Source organism: Hyperoodon ampullatus (genome assembly GCF_949752795.1).
Source record: "Hyperoodon ampullatus genome assembly, chromosome: 6".
NCBI classification, from domain to species: domain Eukaryota; kingdom Metazoa; phylum Chordata; class Mammalia; order Artiodactyla; family Ziphiidae; genus Hyperoodon; species Hyperoodon ampullatus.
This window is the reverse complement of record NC_136919.1, coordinates 75,376,257-75,393,064: the sequence shown is the minus strand read 5'-3', so window position 1 is coordinate 75,393,064 and position 16,808 is coordinate 75,376,257. Positions and strand designations below refer to the sequence as shown.

The following is a 16,808-nucleotide window of genomic DNA, read 5'->3' as shown; positions in this document are numbered from 1 at the left end:
AATCCGTGTCCCCTGCATCGGCAGGCGGACTCTCAACCACTGCGCCACCAGGGAAGCCCTTAACATCAGTTTTTGAGCATAATATTGCCTTGTCACCAGAATTGATAACAAATACGTTATCTGTCTGATGGCTTTCAAATACCCTCTATTTCAATCGTTGCCCAAAAGTCTTGTGTGTAATTAAAGCCCAGGAAAGTACCATCATCATCAGAGTAAACGACAGCTGACTCCTGTTAACCCCAGTGCCTATCCGAGAACTTGATGTTGAGCTGTGATAGTGTAGTGGGTGTAAACCTGCGCTCCCAGGTGAGTGGCCTGGGGTCGGTTCCCTGCTCTTCCACTTGCTGAGTGACTTTGAGAAAGATCTTTTCATCTCATCCCCCTGCAAAATGAAAATAGTAATAGCGTCTGTTCTATGGAGCTGATTGACATTAACTGAATTCATACATGTAGAGGGATTGCATCAGTGCGTAGTGCAGAATGAATGGCACACAAGTGTGAACTATCACAGGTAGGTCTTATTATGTGCCAGACGCTTTTCTAAGCACTTCACACACTGACTTCATCTTCATCACAGCTCTCCAAAGGAGCACTGCACGATTACTATCACCACTTACGGTGAGGAAACTGAGGCACAGAAGGGTTGAGTGACTGGCCCAAGGTCACGTAAGGAATGGGGCTGGGATTTGAGTAGTCAGGGCCCAGGGACCACATGTCTGACTTCTACAGTATTCCATCTAAAACTAACAGCCAGTCCACAAGGTGGGTACTGTTCTTACCCACTTTCTACAAACCAGAAAATGAAAACTTAGAGCACTTAGACCTATTTATCTGTAGTACCAACACATGTGGGAGAACAGCAAAAAAAAAAAAAAAAACCAAAACAAACAAACAAAAATAACCTTTGCTATTGTGGGGAGGTAGTGATTTCTAAATTTCCAGACTCCGAAGCACTCTAAGAGTTTCTCTCATGACACACTCTACTCAGTAGACAAGAGCTGCCCGAATTAATAATCACCAACCAAAGCCAGGGCCTGTCAGCTCCTCAAGTACAACTCCTCTTCTTCATGGCTTTCAAAAAGGAAAACATGCATGTCCTAACAAGGTTACATGTAAGCAAAAAATATGCCTAGATTACCCCAGAAGAGACTGGTATTTATACTTATTCTTCTTGTTTTGTATATGACTACAGCTAGTTCTACCTGTCTTGTGTTGGAATGCCTTCAGGGATAGGTAATAGTCTAATACGATTCTATGTAATAAAACCCACAAAGCATAAAATGCCAACGTTTGTCTCATCGAAGTAAAAATGTTACTGCCTCAGGAATACTTCAGACACTTGAAAGGACTGGATAACAATGCCCTCCGCATTCTCAGTTGATACGGATTTGAAATCCTGCTGCTCTCCTTGGTTATGATAAAGGATTGCTTTGTTGTGTTTACCTGGTAATAACATTTTTATGTTGTTTTCCACCTCATTAGGGTTGAACTGGACCCTCACGTCCGGGACTGCGTTCAGACCTATATTCGGGAGTGGCTAATTGTGAATCGGAAGTAAGTTCATTTTTTTCCCTCTTTACATATATACTTACTTTATATCGTCACCTCTTTATAACTTTTTTAAAAAAATTAATAAACTTTTTTTGGAACAGTTTAGGCTTACAAGAAAATTGATTAGAAAGAAGTACTGAGGGTTCTCATATACTACCTCCCACACACATCTCCCCCTATTATTAATGTATTGGGTTTTTTTGTGTGTGTGAGGTTTTTATGTCCTTGAATGACCATGAATACTGATTTTGGGGATTCCAGATAAATTTTAGCAAGTAGGCAAATTTGCAAATGCAAAATCCATGAGTAATGAGCATTGACTGTATCTTGTATCACTCTCCTGCTCAAACACCTTCTAAGGCTCTCTATTTCCTACTATACCAAATATAAACACCACCTGCTTGCCTTTCAAGGGCTTTAATAATCTGGCCCAACTCTATCTATTAAAACGTGTTTCCCTTAACTCCTGGAGCCCCTTCCTTTCTCTGAGCCTGCATCTCTTCCTCACTGTTGCACCACATGACTGACTCAGTTCTCCCTCCACACCTTTGCTCTTGCTGTCTCCCCTCTGGGCATGCTCTCCCTTCTTTCATCTGTCTACCCAATCCTACCTGTGGATAAAAGATCATATCAAATTTCTTTTTTCTTCGTGCAGCTTTCTCTGACTAATTTATCCTTCCTTGGATGAGTCTGACGTAAGTGTGGAATATTTGGTACAATTGATGAGCCAGTGTTGATCCATTATTATTAACTAAAGTCCATAGTTTACAGTAGGGCTTATGTTTTGTGTTTACATTCTGTGGTTTTGACAAATGTAAAATGACATTTATCTACCACTGGAGTGTCATACCGAAGAGTTTCACTGCCCTAAAAATCCCCTCTGTGCCATCTGGTCCTCCCTCCCTGGCAACCACTTATCTTTTTACTGTCTCCATAGTTTTGCCTTCTTTCTGCATGTCTTTTTGTGGCTTGATAGCTCATTTCTTTCTTCGCTGAATAATATTCCACTGCGTGGATTTACTATAGTTTGTTCATCCATTCACCTACTGAAGGAGAAAGTTACATTTTAAACACAAAGAATAGAGCCCTTTTATTTCTATTCTGATGAATTCCTGGGGGATGGGGGTGGGGATTAATGAATGGAAATTTGGCCTCAGATTCAAAGGGCACATTTAAATTTATGACCAAGAAATAAATTACTTGCTTGCCTTCTAGTCAAAAAGGCCCTTCTCTCCTGGGTTAATTAAATGTTCTATGACATTGTCCTGAGCTTTTTGTCTCCATGCCAATGACCTGGAGAGTACCCTCTAATGAGAAGCATCTACCCACACTGGAATTTGCAACCTGTATATGTGTACATGTTGGGGAGCTGTCTGGGGAGAGTCTGCAATCAGGGGCACACCCCACTAGAGAAACATCAGAGAACCTGTGACAACACACAAGTAGTTTGAAATTCTGATGTCCTCACCTCTCCTATACTCCAGTAAGAATTACTGTTCTGTGGGATAAATGACGAAAGACTTTGGAGGTTGGGTTTTATCCAGCTCCTGGAAGGGTGCCATTGAATTTGTGCTGATGTGTTTTGGAGTAATGTCAGTATGTATATACTATTTTCAGTAGCTGAGAAAGAGAAAGCTTCACTTGTATAAAGTAATTAAGAGAAAGTTAGATGCTAATCCATCATCTATTCTAACTTGAATAGAAAACCAAGTTTGCCGGGCAGTCAAATAAGATTATACTTTGCTGGTAATAAAGAAAAGGCTTCAGAACAAGTTGTTCTCATGCTTTTAAATGTTATAATTAGAGGTACTTTCTGGATATGAAGGTTTGAAAGAAATCTGAGAAGGGACAATAAATAGAAAGGTCCATTTTACTACATTTGGTTTTTATTTTCTATTTGGGACACTGCACTTTTTCATTCTTCATGGCAATTCCCATTGGAATTTTTTTCTCTATCTTGAACAAACTTAAAGGACTCTTTTTAGAATACTCATTGTAAAAATTTTGGAGATCATAGTGAAACAAAAAGAGAAAACAAAAATCACTCAATTTCGCTATAGACAGATAACCACCATTAACATTTGAATCATATTTCTTTGTATATATTTGCATAAAAATTAAGTCAGATTATGATACTATTTTGCAGCATGCTTTTTCAGTCTTCACACTAAGTGGTAACTATCTCTTTGCTATTAAATACTCTTCCTCAAGACAATTTTTAATGGTTGTATAATGTATTTATACAAAAATTTATTTAAACAATTTTAATGTTTAGATGATCCCCTGTTTTTCAGTGTTATACCCAGTATAGCAACATTCTTGTGTATAGTTATGGTTTTTTCCCTTTGGAATAAATTCCTACAAGAGGAGTTTCTGTGTGTTTAAGTGTATGCACAAATTTAAGGATTTGGGAATAATATATCAGAAAGATTATTAGCAAGATATGCATGAATCCTCAAGAATATTGGATGATATTTTTTAATAAATTTCCAATTTTATTTGTAAAATGGCTGTCTTTTATTTGCATTTTCTTTGTTTCAATTCGGTATCTTTTTTTCCATAAATTTGTCGTCCATTTGTAAGTTTTCCTTGGTGCTCTGCTTATTCATTAAATTTGTGCATCTCTATTCATGTATTTGTCTGGTCTTGTTTATCTTTAGGGCTGCTTTTATTTGGTAAGGATATTAACCCTTTGTATGTCATATAATACAAATTCCTTACCCAGGATACTCTTTGTCTTTTAAATTTGTTTATACTTTTTTAACATTCAAAATTATTTATTAGTAAAATCTATATTGACAGTTTTCCTTATGATTTATATTTTTGCTGTCATGCTTAAAATTTAATCCATAAACCTAATATTATTTACTAGGAATTTAGGATTAAAATGTTAAACTAGACCATTAGCCACTTTGATTATTGCTTCTGTTCCCTCATGTGTCTCCATTTGTTTTTATCTCTTCTGTAGGAACAGTGGTTTTTCATATATTTATTCTATGCAAGTTTTGTATCTTTTTATTTTCACAAAACAAAGCAATGTCTGTTTTAACTTTATGTTTGGCAACATATTGAGGATGGGGATTGTCATTGGCCCCGTTATCTGCGCACTTGGGTAACGGACCAGCTTGTTTCCCAGAAATTAGCTGATGGACAGGTAGACGTGTGCAACTTTGAAACTCGTTGTCAGTTTCTGGCAAGCTTTGACTAGTGTTCAACTGAGGAAGCCCCTTTTCCAACCCCACTGTTTGACCTTTTGGTACTCTAAATCTGATACTCTAACATAAAGGCTGTAATTCCTATTGCACAGTCCTCCCAGGATCATTCTGCCCTCACGTGCATCCATAATATTTTATTTGTGGGGAGAATCCAATACATTATTCCAGGTGCCCTTCATCTCCCAACCCTACATACATATTCAGCTAGTTGTTTTCTATGAGTTATTTCTATATGGTTGCAGAATGATGGTAGAAAGAGAAAGGCAAGGAAGGTAGTGGTTCTGGTGGTAGTTCATTTCCGTAAAACCAGGTGGAACCTGTGAATGGCTTCATAGATAAGCCATTACAATGAAGAAGGAGAATTTAGATTTCTGACTATTACAGACATTGACTGTTGGGGGACTGGCAGGAAGGAAAGTACAAAGCGCCTTCCTCTGCATTGCCCTTTGGGGAGGCAAAGTATGGTACATCCTTCTCTTTCCCGCTGCATCTGATCCACAGAGATTCTGTGTAGACTTCAGCATTAAGTTATCTGTTTTGGTGAGTTTCCATTTATTCTGTGTCTTCATAGGCAGGGAAGTTGGAGAAAGTCACAGTAGTAGTTGCTGACCAGTTGTTAATTAGCAATTAATGAGCTCTCCTTTGAATTTGTTATTTTATGTGCTAAATAATGTAAGCTTGTTTTGAAAGAAATCAAGTAATAAGGAGCGTCTTAAGTAAAAAGCTAGTCTCTTCCCTCACTGCTCGCTTGCTCCCTGTCCTTCTCTTCAAGTCACTCTCTTTTTTTCCTAACTTTTTTCAGATTTATTTTTTTATTGAGGTAACATTGGTTTATAACATTATATGTTTCCCATCTACAACATTATATTTTTACTTCTGTGTACCCTACAGCACACTCACCACCAAAACTTTAGTTTCCATCCATCACCGTATAGTTGACCACCTTTACCCACTTCATCCTCCTTCTGCCCCTTACCCTCTGGTACCCACTACTCTGTTCTCTGTTATCTATGTTTTTGAGGGTTTTTTGTTTTTTTCAACCCACTCTTAACTGCATGGAGGTCATTGTGTAGCCTCCCAGATCTTCTTTTCATGCCCTCACAAACATACATGAATATTCATATTCATATTTACACAAATATTTATGTATGCAAAAATACACATGTAAATAAATATTTTACATACATACATAATATACTTTTTTTCAATAATGTCTTTGAAATCTTTCCATATCAAAAACCTATCCCTTTCTTTTAAAATGCTGCCTGGCATTCCAGGGGTGAAGGAAAATACCATAAATTATTGACTTTCTTACTGTGGATGTACACTGCAGTTGTCTCCGTTTTCCAAAATATAAATGATACCACAATGAACATCTATGCACATTTGCCTCTACACATGTGTGAATATTTCTGAAGGTAGAAATGGAACCAGTGCATATGATATAGTCTAATAAGTACTGCCAAATTCTTCTCCAGAAAAGTTGTGTTAATTTACTCCATTACCAGCTGGACATGAAACTGCCCTTTCTCCTCATATCCTTGCCAAGGCTGGATATTATTGATTAAAATAAAATTTAAATACCTCCAATCTTATTCTAGTTATCATTTTAAACCAGAAGCTATTACACCCACTTTCATAATATTGTTTTCTTTCACTGGGTTTTCTTCCCTTACCTATCCTAAAATCCCAGTTAAATATACACTTATCATAAACCCTGAAGTCCCACTCCTAGGTAGTTACCCAAGCAAAATGAAAACCTGTGTTCATTTAAAAATATGTATGCAAATATTTATAGTAGTTTTATTTGTAATTTCCAAAAACTAGAAACGACCCAAATCATAGTCAATGGAGGTAATGGATAAACAAACTCTGGTACATTCATGCAATGGAATACTACTCAGCAGTAAATTGGAACAAATTATTGATACATGCAGTAACATGGATGAATAAGGTATACTCTGAATAAGGAAATAAAACTAAACATTTAGAAAAGATATCAAGAGAAATATTCGGAATAATTTCTGTTTTGAGATTCCTAAATGCTAGCAAAATAAGCAAAATTTAAAATATAATGTTCACAAATATCAATTAATAAAAAAGTATTTGGGGGGACTTTTTTTTTAACTGAAGTGTACTTGATTTACAATGTTGTTTAGTTTCTGGTGTACCGCAAAGTGACTGTTTGGAAGCAAATGGAATGACTTTTGAGGGTTAGAAGTCCAGAGAGACTCAGCTCACAGCTCAAATCTCAGTACATCTGTAAGTAGGTTATGTTGGCAGCTTTTCTCACAACCTAAGGTCTGTGAAGTTGGTTTTTGTTCTGTGCGGAAGGATGCCAGACTCATTGAGGTGGCTAAAGTCAGGGCTGCGCCCTTCTGTGTACGTGGCCAAAGGCAGCCCTGTTGAGGGAAGGAGTGAGGAACAAATATGTGTTTTGCATCAACTGCAGGCCTGGCCTGCCCTAGGCGCTAGGGATGCACCTGTGAACAAGACAGAGGCAGCGCCCTTTACAGAGCTCAGGATCTAGGAGGACAGAAAGCACTAGATAAGAGTTGGAAAGGCGAGCACCCCGCAGTGCTGTAGACGTCTTTAATGAGATGGTTTAACTTGGTCGGGGGCATCAGGGAGGGTGTCCCCAGGGAATAATAATGATAGTAAACAGCCTTGATTGTGAAAAAAATATGTATATGTATTCTTTTTCATATTCTTTTCCATTATGGTTTATTATAGGATATTGAGTATAGTTAGCTGTGCTATACAGTAGGACCTCGTTGTTTATCTATTTTGTATATAGTAGTTTGTATCTGCTAATCCCAAACTTCTAATTTATCCCTACCCTCCTCTTCCCCTTTGGTAACAATAAGTTTGTTTTCTATGTCTGTGAGTCTGTTTCTTCTGTAAATAAGTTCATTTGTATCACATTTTAGATTCCACATGTAGGTGATGTCATATGATATTTGTCTTTCTCTGTCTGACTTCACTTAGTATGATAATCCTCTGGGTCCATCCATGTTGCTGCAAATGACATTATTCCATTCTTTTTTTGTTGTTTTTTTGGCTGCGTTGGGTCTTCGTTGCTGCACGTGGGCTTTCTCTAGTTGCGTTGAGCAGGGGCTACTCTTGATTGCAGTGCGCAGGCTTCTCATTGTGGTGGCTTCTCTTGTTGTGGAGCACGGGCTCTAAGCACACGGGCTTCAGTAGTTGTGGCGTGCAGGCTCAGTAGTTGCAGCTCATGGGCTCTAGAGTGCAGGCTCAGTAGTTGTGGTACACGGGCTTAGTTGCTCCATGGCATGTGGGATCTTCCCAGGCAAGGGATCAAACCAATGTCCCCTGCATTGGCAGGCGGATTCTTAACCACTCCACCACCAGGGAATTCCCTTCATTCTTTTTTATGGCTGAATAATACTCCATTGTGTGTGTGTGTGTGTGTGTGTGTGTGTGTGTGTGTGTGTGTATGTATATATATACATATATATATACACCACATCTTCTTTATCCATTCATCTGTAGGTGGAAGTTTAGGTTACTTCCATGTCTTGTCTATTGTAAATAGTGCTGTAATGAACATAGGGGTGCATGTATATTTTCGAATTATGGTTTTGTCCAGATATATGCCCAGGAATGGGATTGATGGATTGTATGGTAGTTCTATTTTTAGTTTTTTAAGGAACCTCCATACTGTTTTTTATAGTGGCTGCACCAATTTATATTTCCACCAACAGTGTAGGAGGGTTTGGGGGGACCTTTTCGAACAATTCCTCAGAAGAAATAACTATTTAAAATATTTACGAAAGTGATTTTGGTTCCAGTTGCTCTAAGTGTGCAAATCATAGTGGTAAGAAAAAAAAGTAGATCCACATGTGACCAAACTTCATTTTATCTTATAATATTTATTTTCTACTTTCTAACAGAGATCTTTGAGAGAGAGCCTCACATGGGCATTCATAAACTTGCTAGCTTCTTCAAAGTTATTCTCACCAATATTCATTAAGCAACATGTATGTGTATGCCAAATGGGTAAGCTTTTCTAGTGTATAAAATCCTTAGGGGGCTTTCCCTAAGGATTCAAATAAAAAGCTTCATGTGATCTAATGTCCTGGCAAAAAACCCACCCAACTCAAAGTAATGGAAAATATAGGCAAACATTAAATTGCTTCCTAAGATTACTACCCTAAATGACAACACACTGAATTAGTGAGTGTTTTTCCTGAGAAATCCAATTTTAAGGGGAAAAGTTCCCAAAGGAATTAACTAACGTTAACTTGTTCTAAGGTGGAAAGAAAACAGTGAATTAAAACTCAAAATTCACACTTGCCCTTTGCCTTTCTTAGGATGTGTACACTCCAGAGGATATTGATGTCACAGGTTCAGTGTCACATACTTCTTCATAAGGAAACCTGTGTGGGCCACAGGAATAAAAATCTGGAAGCAACCTAGCTTGAGACCTTATGTGTGGTAGCCTTGGAGACCAGAACTATATCTGGTCTTTAGCTTTCTTCCTTGTGTCATAAAATGCACTTATTTCCAAGAGTGTTTACTTACAAGTGAATCCCCACCCCCCCACCAATTACAGCCATGTGCCTGCTTCCATTTTCCTCAAGTCACTTCTCTCTACGCCTCTTTCTCCATTGGGTATGGCATAGACATGAGCTGAATTCTAGGACATTTCCCCCAGCTTTAAGATTTTAAGATAAAGAGTTCACACACCATATCTGAAAAATTTTATATCAGATTTTCTCCTCAAAAGAAACTTAAATCTGGGAGAAATTAAACTTATTTGGTTATTGTTCTTTTGCTATTTTATGCAAGCTGATGCTTTCTTTTTTGTCCTCCATTTTGTTAGAATGTTTTCTGAAGTCATTTACCTGGACCGCACAAAGACACTAACAAATGGGCATTTATAAAAAAAATGAGTTACAGAATACTGTTAAAAGTTTATTTCACAACATGTATACTCTAACCCTATATCTGTGTCACCCTCAGGATTTGGGGGATGGAAAGCATTAAGACTAAATGTATTCCATGGCTGTGGATTTGAAACCAGAGCAAACTGTGCTCCCCTTCCTCATTCTAGATTTAGCATCTACTTCCCCATTTTGAAATCTCAGAAAGTTGCAAAGCTACCTTGTGACAGCAAGGGTAAAGCTGGCTGGTGAGGAGAGGCCAGGGGTTGGCAAGCATGTAAAGATGACTCATTTCAGAAGTGCCAGCCACAGAAGTCAGAAACCACCATGGGGTAGGTAGTGAGACTGCTGGCTGAGTGCCATCAGCTACCAGAGTCCCAGCCTCACTACCCGACCCAGGCATTTGAGCCAAATAAAGCCATGTTCCTGTTGAGCCTATTTGCAGACAAGAGAGAGATGGGCAAGTAGCCAAATGGTAGAAAGACTATTTCTCATGAAATAAACACAACCTATTGCTTCTCCAGAGAACTGTGTTCCTTTTCTTCAAACACTACTGTTACCCATTTGGGGACAGTCCAAAGACCAAACATATTTTGAGAGCGTTCTCTTTAGAGGCAGTGTCATGGAGTAGATAGAGTCTAGACTTGGGTCCAGATGCTGGCTCCTTATGTAATGGCTATGAGACCCTGGGGAAGTGACTTAATCTCTCTGAACCAGAGTTTCCTCAAGTGTGAAATGGGGGGAAATGTTGCTCATTTTGAAGGCTTATTGTGAAGACTGGAAAATAATACATGCTCCTTTTCTTCTTTTTCCTCTTCCCCTTCCTATACCCTTTTCTCTTTCTTTCCTCTCCCTTCTTGTACAATTTGGTGTGAAAACCATCAGAACAAGTTAGCCATCCATGACTCAGGGTGGGGAGTAGCTGAAGAGGACCAGAATAAGGAGTTGAAGGCCAAACACGGTGAGGAGGACACACATTTAGAAGGGCTGCCTGGCATGAAGAATCAGAACCTACATGGTGTGAGGAGGGTATCTGAGGGTATCTGAGCCTGGGGCAGCTTGGCATGTGATAACAGAGCAGACATTCTGAGTAGAATGAGGGGGTGTTACATGGGGGAGAAGCCTACCACGAGGTGTCAGAGCCCAGGCAAGGGACAAGGATGTCCTACCACTAAGTGTCAGTGCAGACTGAAGAAGACATCATGCCAAAGGGGCAAGCCTGGTGCAGGGTGTCAGAGTCAGAATATAAGGAGGGCAACATGTGTGTGCATGGAGGGGTGCTGTTAGCAAGGGTTACATTAAGGGGATTAATCAAGTAAGTAAGTATATTAAGGACAGTAGGTGTTACATTTTTCACTGTCTGAGAAGGAAGTTAAAAATATGGAAAGGAAGAAAACTAGAATGGATACTGTGATGTCAGATTGAGATTGCAAGGATCAACATGAACTCTTGGCTTTCAAAACACACACACACATACACACACACACACATAGACACACGCTCCCTACCTAACTCTGTTCACTGAGAAGACACAGGAGGAGCAACACCTTAATAGCAATGAGCACACCCAACACCTACATCTTGGCTTCTAAGAACCATTTTCCACTAAAAAGAATCAGAGCTTCTTGGAGAAATGACTGATTCCAGGGTTGAGGAAAGGGAAGTATAAGATCAACCTGAATATCTTGTGGCAGAAAGCAGGATGTGATCAGTGACTGCTGGGGACATGTAAAAAGATGTAAGAGCCAGCTGAAGGGATTCACACTGGTCGAATTGAGGATAATTAGAACACCAAAATAAATAATAGAAATGGATTAAGATATGTTGAATAAAATAGGAAACTGTGAATCCATATTGATACAAATCAAACTGAAGGCTTGATGAGGAATGGGGCATTTACAACAATCAAACCCAATTAGAGGGACTTTCTAAATAATAACTGGCCTATAATCTTAAGGTCATGAAAGTCAAGGAAACACTGAGGAACTGTTCCAGAGCGAATAAGAGTAAAGAAATGTGACATATAAATGCAATGCATAACTTCGGACTAGATCCTTTTGCTCTAAAAGGCATTTGGGGGACATTTGGTGAAAGCTGAAAGGGGTTAGAGGATTAGATGGTAATTTTTTTTTTTTTTTTTTGCGGTACACGGGCCTCTCACTGTTGTGGCCTCTCCCGTTGCGGAGCACAGGCTCCGGGGCCATGGTTCACGGGCCCAGCCGCTCCGCGGCATGTGAGATCTTCCCGGACCGGGGCACGAACCCGTGTCCCCTGCATCGGCAGGCGGACTCTCAACCACTGCGCTACCAGGGAAGCCCTAATGTTTCTGTTTTTACTTGTCTCAATGACTGGCGTGGGCTACTGCATTTCACACCCTGCAGTGCATGGGGCATCACATACAATGAAGGATCATCCCAAGTTCAACATCCGACACAACTATCAAATGTCCTGCTGAACATTCAGGGTGGTGAAAAACCAGTCTGTAAATATCCAAGCCAAGCCTCTATGCCATCTTACAAATATTTTTGCACTGAATTTTTCAGGAAAACAACTATCATGTAAATATAGGGTAAATTAAACTTTGTGCTGATTAGAGCTCTACAAGAGTTTTCCCCCATTTTGGAAAATCACATTACTGACAGCAGTGCTGCTTTGTGGTGTTTGAGTCACCATACAACACATCTGTTGCAGTCTGCTTTTGTAGGTGTTATATATACAACGATTCTTCCTACAGGTGCAAACAGCTATTTCATTATGTTCTCTGGTGTAGTTGTGTCCAAGCATTTGCATATTTACATACATGCTATTTTAGGTATTATGTTTCTTTTATTTCTCATTTATATAACAGCTGGGACATTTTATTGACTTCTAAAAATGAGAAAGTTGATGGGTTATAAAGGTGGCCTTATAAAACATTTGTTACAGAGAAAGACAGTGTTGGATCTGACAGATTTGAAAACACTTGTGTGAGAGGAAAACGATATAGATATTTGCTTGTTAGAGTTTCATTCATTCTCCCATTCAACAAATGTTTAGAAAATATCTCCTGAGAATAAGGCACCAAAGAAGATGCAAAGAGGAATACACAGGAATCCTAGCTCTAAAGGACTCCCTGTCCTCAGCAAAGTCATAGTCTAGTGAGAGAGAGCACATATTTAGCAGGGGAGATAAAAATGTAGACAAGTAATTAGACTGTAACATAGAATATTATAAAAGCTTCTAAGAGAAATACAAACAGCATGCTTTGAAAATTCAGAGAAGGGAGCAGTTACTTCTGGCCAGGTTAGGGAAGGCTTGGTGCAAGTGCTGGCCTTTAAATTGGGCTTTCATGGGAGTGGATTTATGGGGATGGGGAGTCTGCGTGTAAGAAGTCAGGAGTGGCTCAGTGATTTCCACAGCTGGATTGCTCTTTGTCACTGCATAGGCTGATGAGCCTGGCTTGCTTTCCATACTTTTAGAAAGCAAATAGCTAAGCACCTTGACAGCCAGAGCAACAAATGCATGTCATAATAAGCAATTATTGATCAGGGAGACATTTTTATGGTGTTTTGGGAGTAACTGAATTATATTCACTGATGTGTTTGAATTTTAATTGTTTACCAGTTCACTGGGAGTAAAATATGGAGTAATAAAACAGATGATACCCCATTCCATGATATCCCAGCTCTCCTTGAGCATGACCTTCCTTCAGAATTACCTTAATCACCCAGGATGAAAGACAAAGTCTAAGGGCTTTTATGATGCTGCTCATAACACTCATGAAATGTTTCACTGTCACTATGGGTAATACACCAAGAATAAATAGCATGTAAACAAGTTTAATTACTTCAGAGTTTTACTGTCCACCAAGAAACCAAACACATTAAGTTATTCACTCTTTAGTTCATTAAAGAAAATTACAGAGAAAATAATGCTTATAGTATTTACCATCACCCAAAGGATGCCAGTAAACAGCAATGCATACAAAATTGTCAAAATATATGGAAATAAGATGAGATAAACAAGCAACCATGGCACCGTTCTAATCATTAGATTAATGGTCATTTGCAAAAGTCATGAAGAGAAAAGCACTATGATTTTTAGAGCAAGGAAACAAAACTTTGTGCTATAGGCATGAAAAAGATAAAATGAAATTCATTCAAGGCATCTTCCAGTCTAAGTAACAGAGGCAAACAGTTCAAGTAGGAAAATACATTTCTCCCAAAAGGAGAACAGTACTTTGTGCTTCTGTGTAGTTTTAATCTTTCCTTACTAAGTTAAAATCTAAAACTTTCGTCTATCCTGCATGAGCAGCACTATTTGTCTGATTTAAAAGTCTCAATTATAGAATCTGAGTGGCAAATGTCCTATAGAATTATGAGAGTGGGAGGGAACACAGGTGGCCATTACTCTACTCCTCTGCCCCCTAAGTGGGATTCAAAGCCATCATCACAGATAGCAAGGACATAAAAGACTATTCCTAGGTATTATAGAGAAATGTAATATCAGCAAGGAGATAATTGAGGAATAAAAGAGCTAACTAAATCAGTGTTTGACTGTATGGTTATGGATGACAAAGACATGTCCATAGACCAAGGGGGGAAAGCAGAGGTGGGGGGGATGGTGGTGGGGGTGGGATGAATTGGGAGATTGGGATTGACATATATACACTAATATGTATAAAATAGATAACTAATAAGAACCTGCTGTATAAAAAAAAAAAAAGACATCCATAGAAAGCAAAGCGGCTTCATTAAGCATGGTCCTCCAGAGGAAAGTAGTTTTTTCCCCTGTGATGCATTAAAATATATGCGATAGAGTTTGGGGTTCATTCCTCTGACATACTAAGATAAGTGCTTCTTCTGAAGTCCTCAGAAAATCTTACTTCACTTGAAAGGAATATTTTGCTTAGGTTGAACTGGAACGAGAATAGCCCTAAAGTATAATTCTTATGATTTTTCAAATCTTATCTTTATTCCATGAATACATACATTTTAGTGCCTATGATGTGAAATCTATCCTGGACCATTACATTAAAAGAAATCTTCAACAATACTGAGTTGTATCCTTTTTTTTTTCCCTTTGCTTATAATATCTTATTCATTGGTCTAATTTGGATTATTTCTCCACTGACAGGGACAATTGGCATATAATTGAGCCATATTCTCTAATACTATTTAATAAACATCATTAAGTAGTGGCAGATATTCACTGAATTATGGCCATAAGCCAAGAAATCTTCTAAGTATTTTACATATGAGAATTTATTTATTGCATGCAATAGAACTGATGACCTAGGTATTATTCTAATTCTTATTATCTTCATAAGGAAATTGAGGCATAAAGAAGTAGACTAATTTGCCTTAAGTCACACAGCTTGTAAGCTGTGGAGCCAGGACTTAAATCCATTCACTCCTGCTTCAGTGAGACCACCATCCTATAATAAACTGCAGTGAAGTATCAGCCCTTATGTTGAATGACTATTAAATGTACATACTATCCTAATTAATGCCAGGCATAATCCGAAACTGTCCATTGATTTGGAGGTAATTATAATTCATTCTTTTTAGACTAAAGTTCTGTGAGTTTTGACAAATGCATACAGTTGTGTAACCACTATTACAATCAAGATACAGAACAGTTCCATGCCCCACCCACCCCCCAAATTCCCCCAGGCCTCTTTGTGGTCAACCCCTTTCTCTACGCCCAGACCCTGGCAAGCCACTGATCTCTTTTCTGTCTCTCTAGCTTTTCCTTTTCCAGAATGTCATATAAATGGAATCATGCAGTTATCTTTTTATTTTTTTCCTGGCCTCTTTTACTTAGTATTGAATACTTGCTCTGTGCCATTGTGCATAACCCAACACTTCGCCCCTCCCAAAGAGTTATAAACTGTATTTGGATCATTGCTAGTAGCTCTCCTACGTTTCCTGCTTTACCTGTCTTCCATCTGATCTGCCTAATAAATCCTAACCTCATTTCACGTCCCTTTACCAGCTTGTTCAGTGGTTTCCTAATAGTGTGGGAAATCAAACAAAACAGGTGCATATTTGTGTAGTTGAGTTTGCAGCATGTTTTCCAGGAGACCTTTGAGTCATAAAAATGGGGAATACACATGTTGATTTCTATAGTTATTATTTGACAGTGTATATCTGTTGCCTTTTTTGTGATGGTCTAACTTCTTTCTCCAGTGACAGTGCTAGACATCATATTAAACCCTTTCCATAGCAACACATTTTAAAAAATTGAAGTATAGTTGATTTACAATAGTGTGTTAGCTACAAGTGCATAACAAAGTGATTCAGTTACATATGTATATGTGTGTATATATATATATATATGTTTTCAGAATATTTTCCATTATAGGTTATTATAAGATATTAAGTATAGTTCCCTGTGCTATACAGTAAATCCTTGTTGCTTATCTATTTTATTTTATTTTTTTTGAATTTTTGAATTTTATTTTATTTATTTTTTATACAGCAGGTTCTTATTAGTTATCTATTTTATACACATTAGTGTGTATATGTCAATCCCAATGACTATACTACCCAAAGCAATCTACAGATTCAATGCAATCCCTATCAAATTACCAGTGCAATTTTTACAGAACTAGAACAAAAAATCTTAAAATCTGTATGGAGACACAAAAGATCCCAAATAGCTAAAGCAGTCTTGAGGGGAAAAAATGGAGCTGGAGGAGTCAGACTCCCTGACTTCAGACTATACTACAAAGCTACAGTAATCAAGACAATATAATAGCGGCACAAAAACAGAAATATAGATCAATGGAACAGGATAGAAAGCCCGGAGATAAACCCACGCACCTATGGTCAACTAATCTATGACAAAGGAGGCAAGGATATACAATGGAGAAAAAAGTCTCTTCAGTAGTGGTGCCGGGAAAACTGGACAGCTACATGTAAAAGAATGAAATTAGAACACTCCCTAACACCATACACAAAAATAAGCTTATCTATTTTATGTGTAGTAGTTTGTATCTGTTAATCCCATACTCCTAATTTATGCCTCCCCCCTTCCGCTTTGGTAACCGTAAGTTTGTTTTCTATGTCTGTGGGTCTGTTTCTGTTTTGTTTAGATTCATTTGTATTATTTTTTAGATTCTACATATAAGTGATATATAATATTTGCAAAA

The 16,808-nt window shown here is 38.2% G+C and overlaps 1 protein-coding gene across 3 annotated transcripts in view; it reads left to right on the top strand.

Annotated features, from left to right (window-relative positions):
• DOCK8 (dedicator of cytokinesis 8) overlaps positions 1-16,808 on the top strand; it is a gene marked incomplete at its 5' end in the record, with an annotated part of 223,166 nt that overhangs the window by 66,984 nt on the left and 139,374 nt on the right. For all 3 annotated transcript variants that reach the window (XM_079707127.1, XM_079707126.1, XM_079707128.1), the window contains one exon: positions 1,483-1,554. In XM_079707127.1, the coding sequence (XP_079563253.1) occupies positions 1,483-1,554 (72 nt within the window). The remainder of the gene's footprint in view (positions 1-1,482; positions 1,555-16,808) is intronic.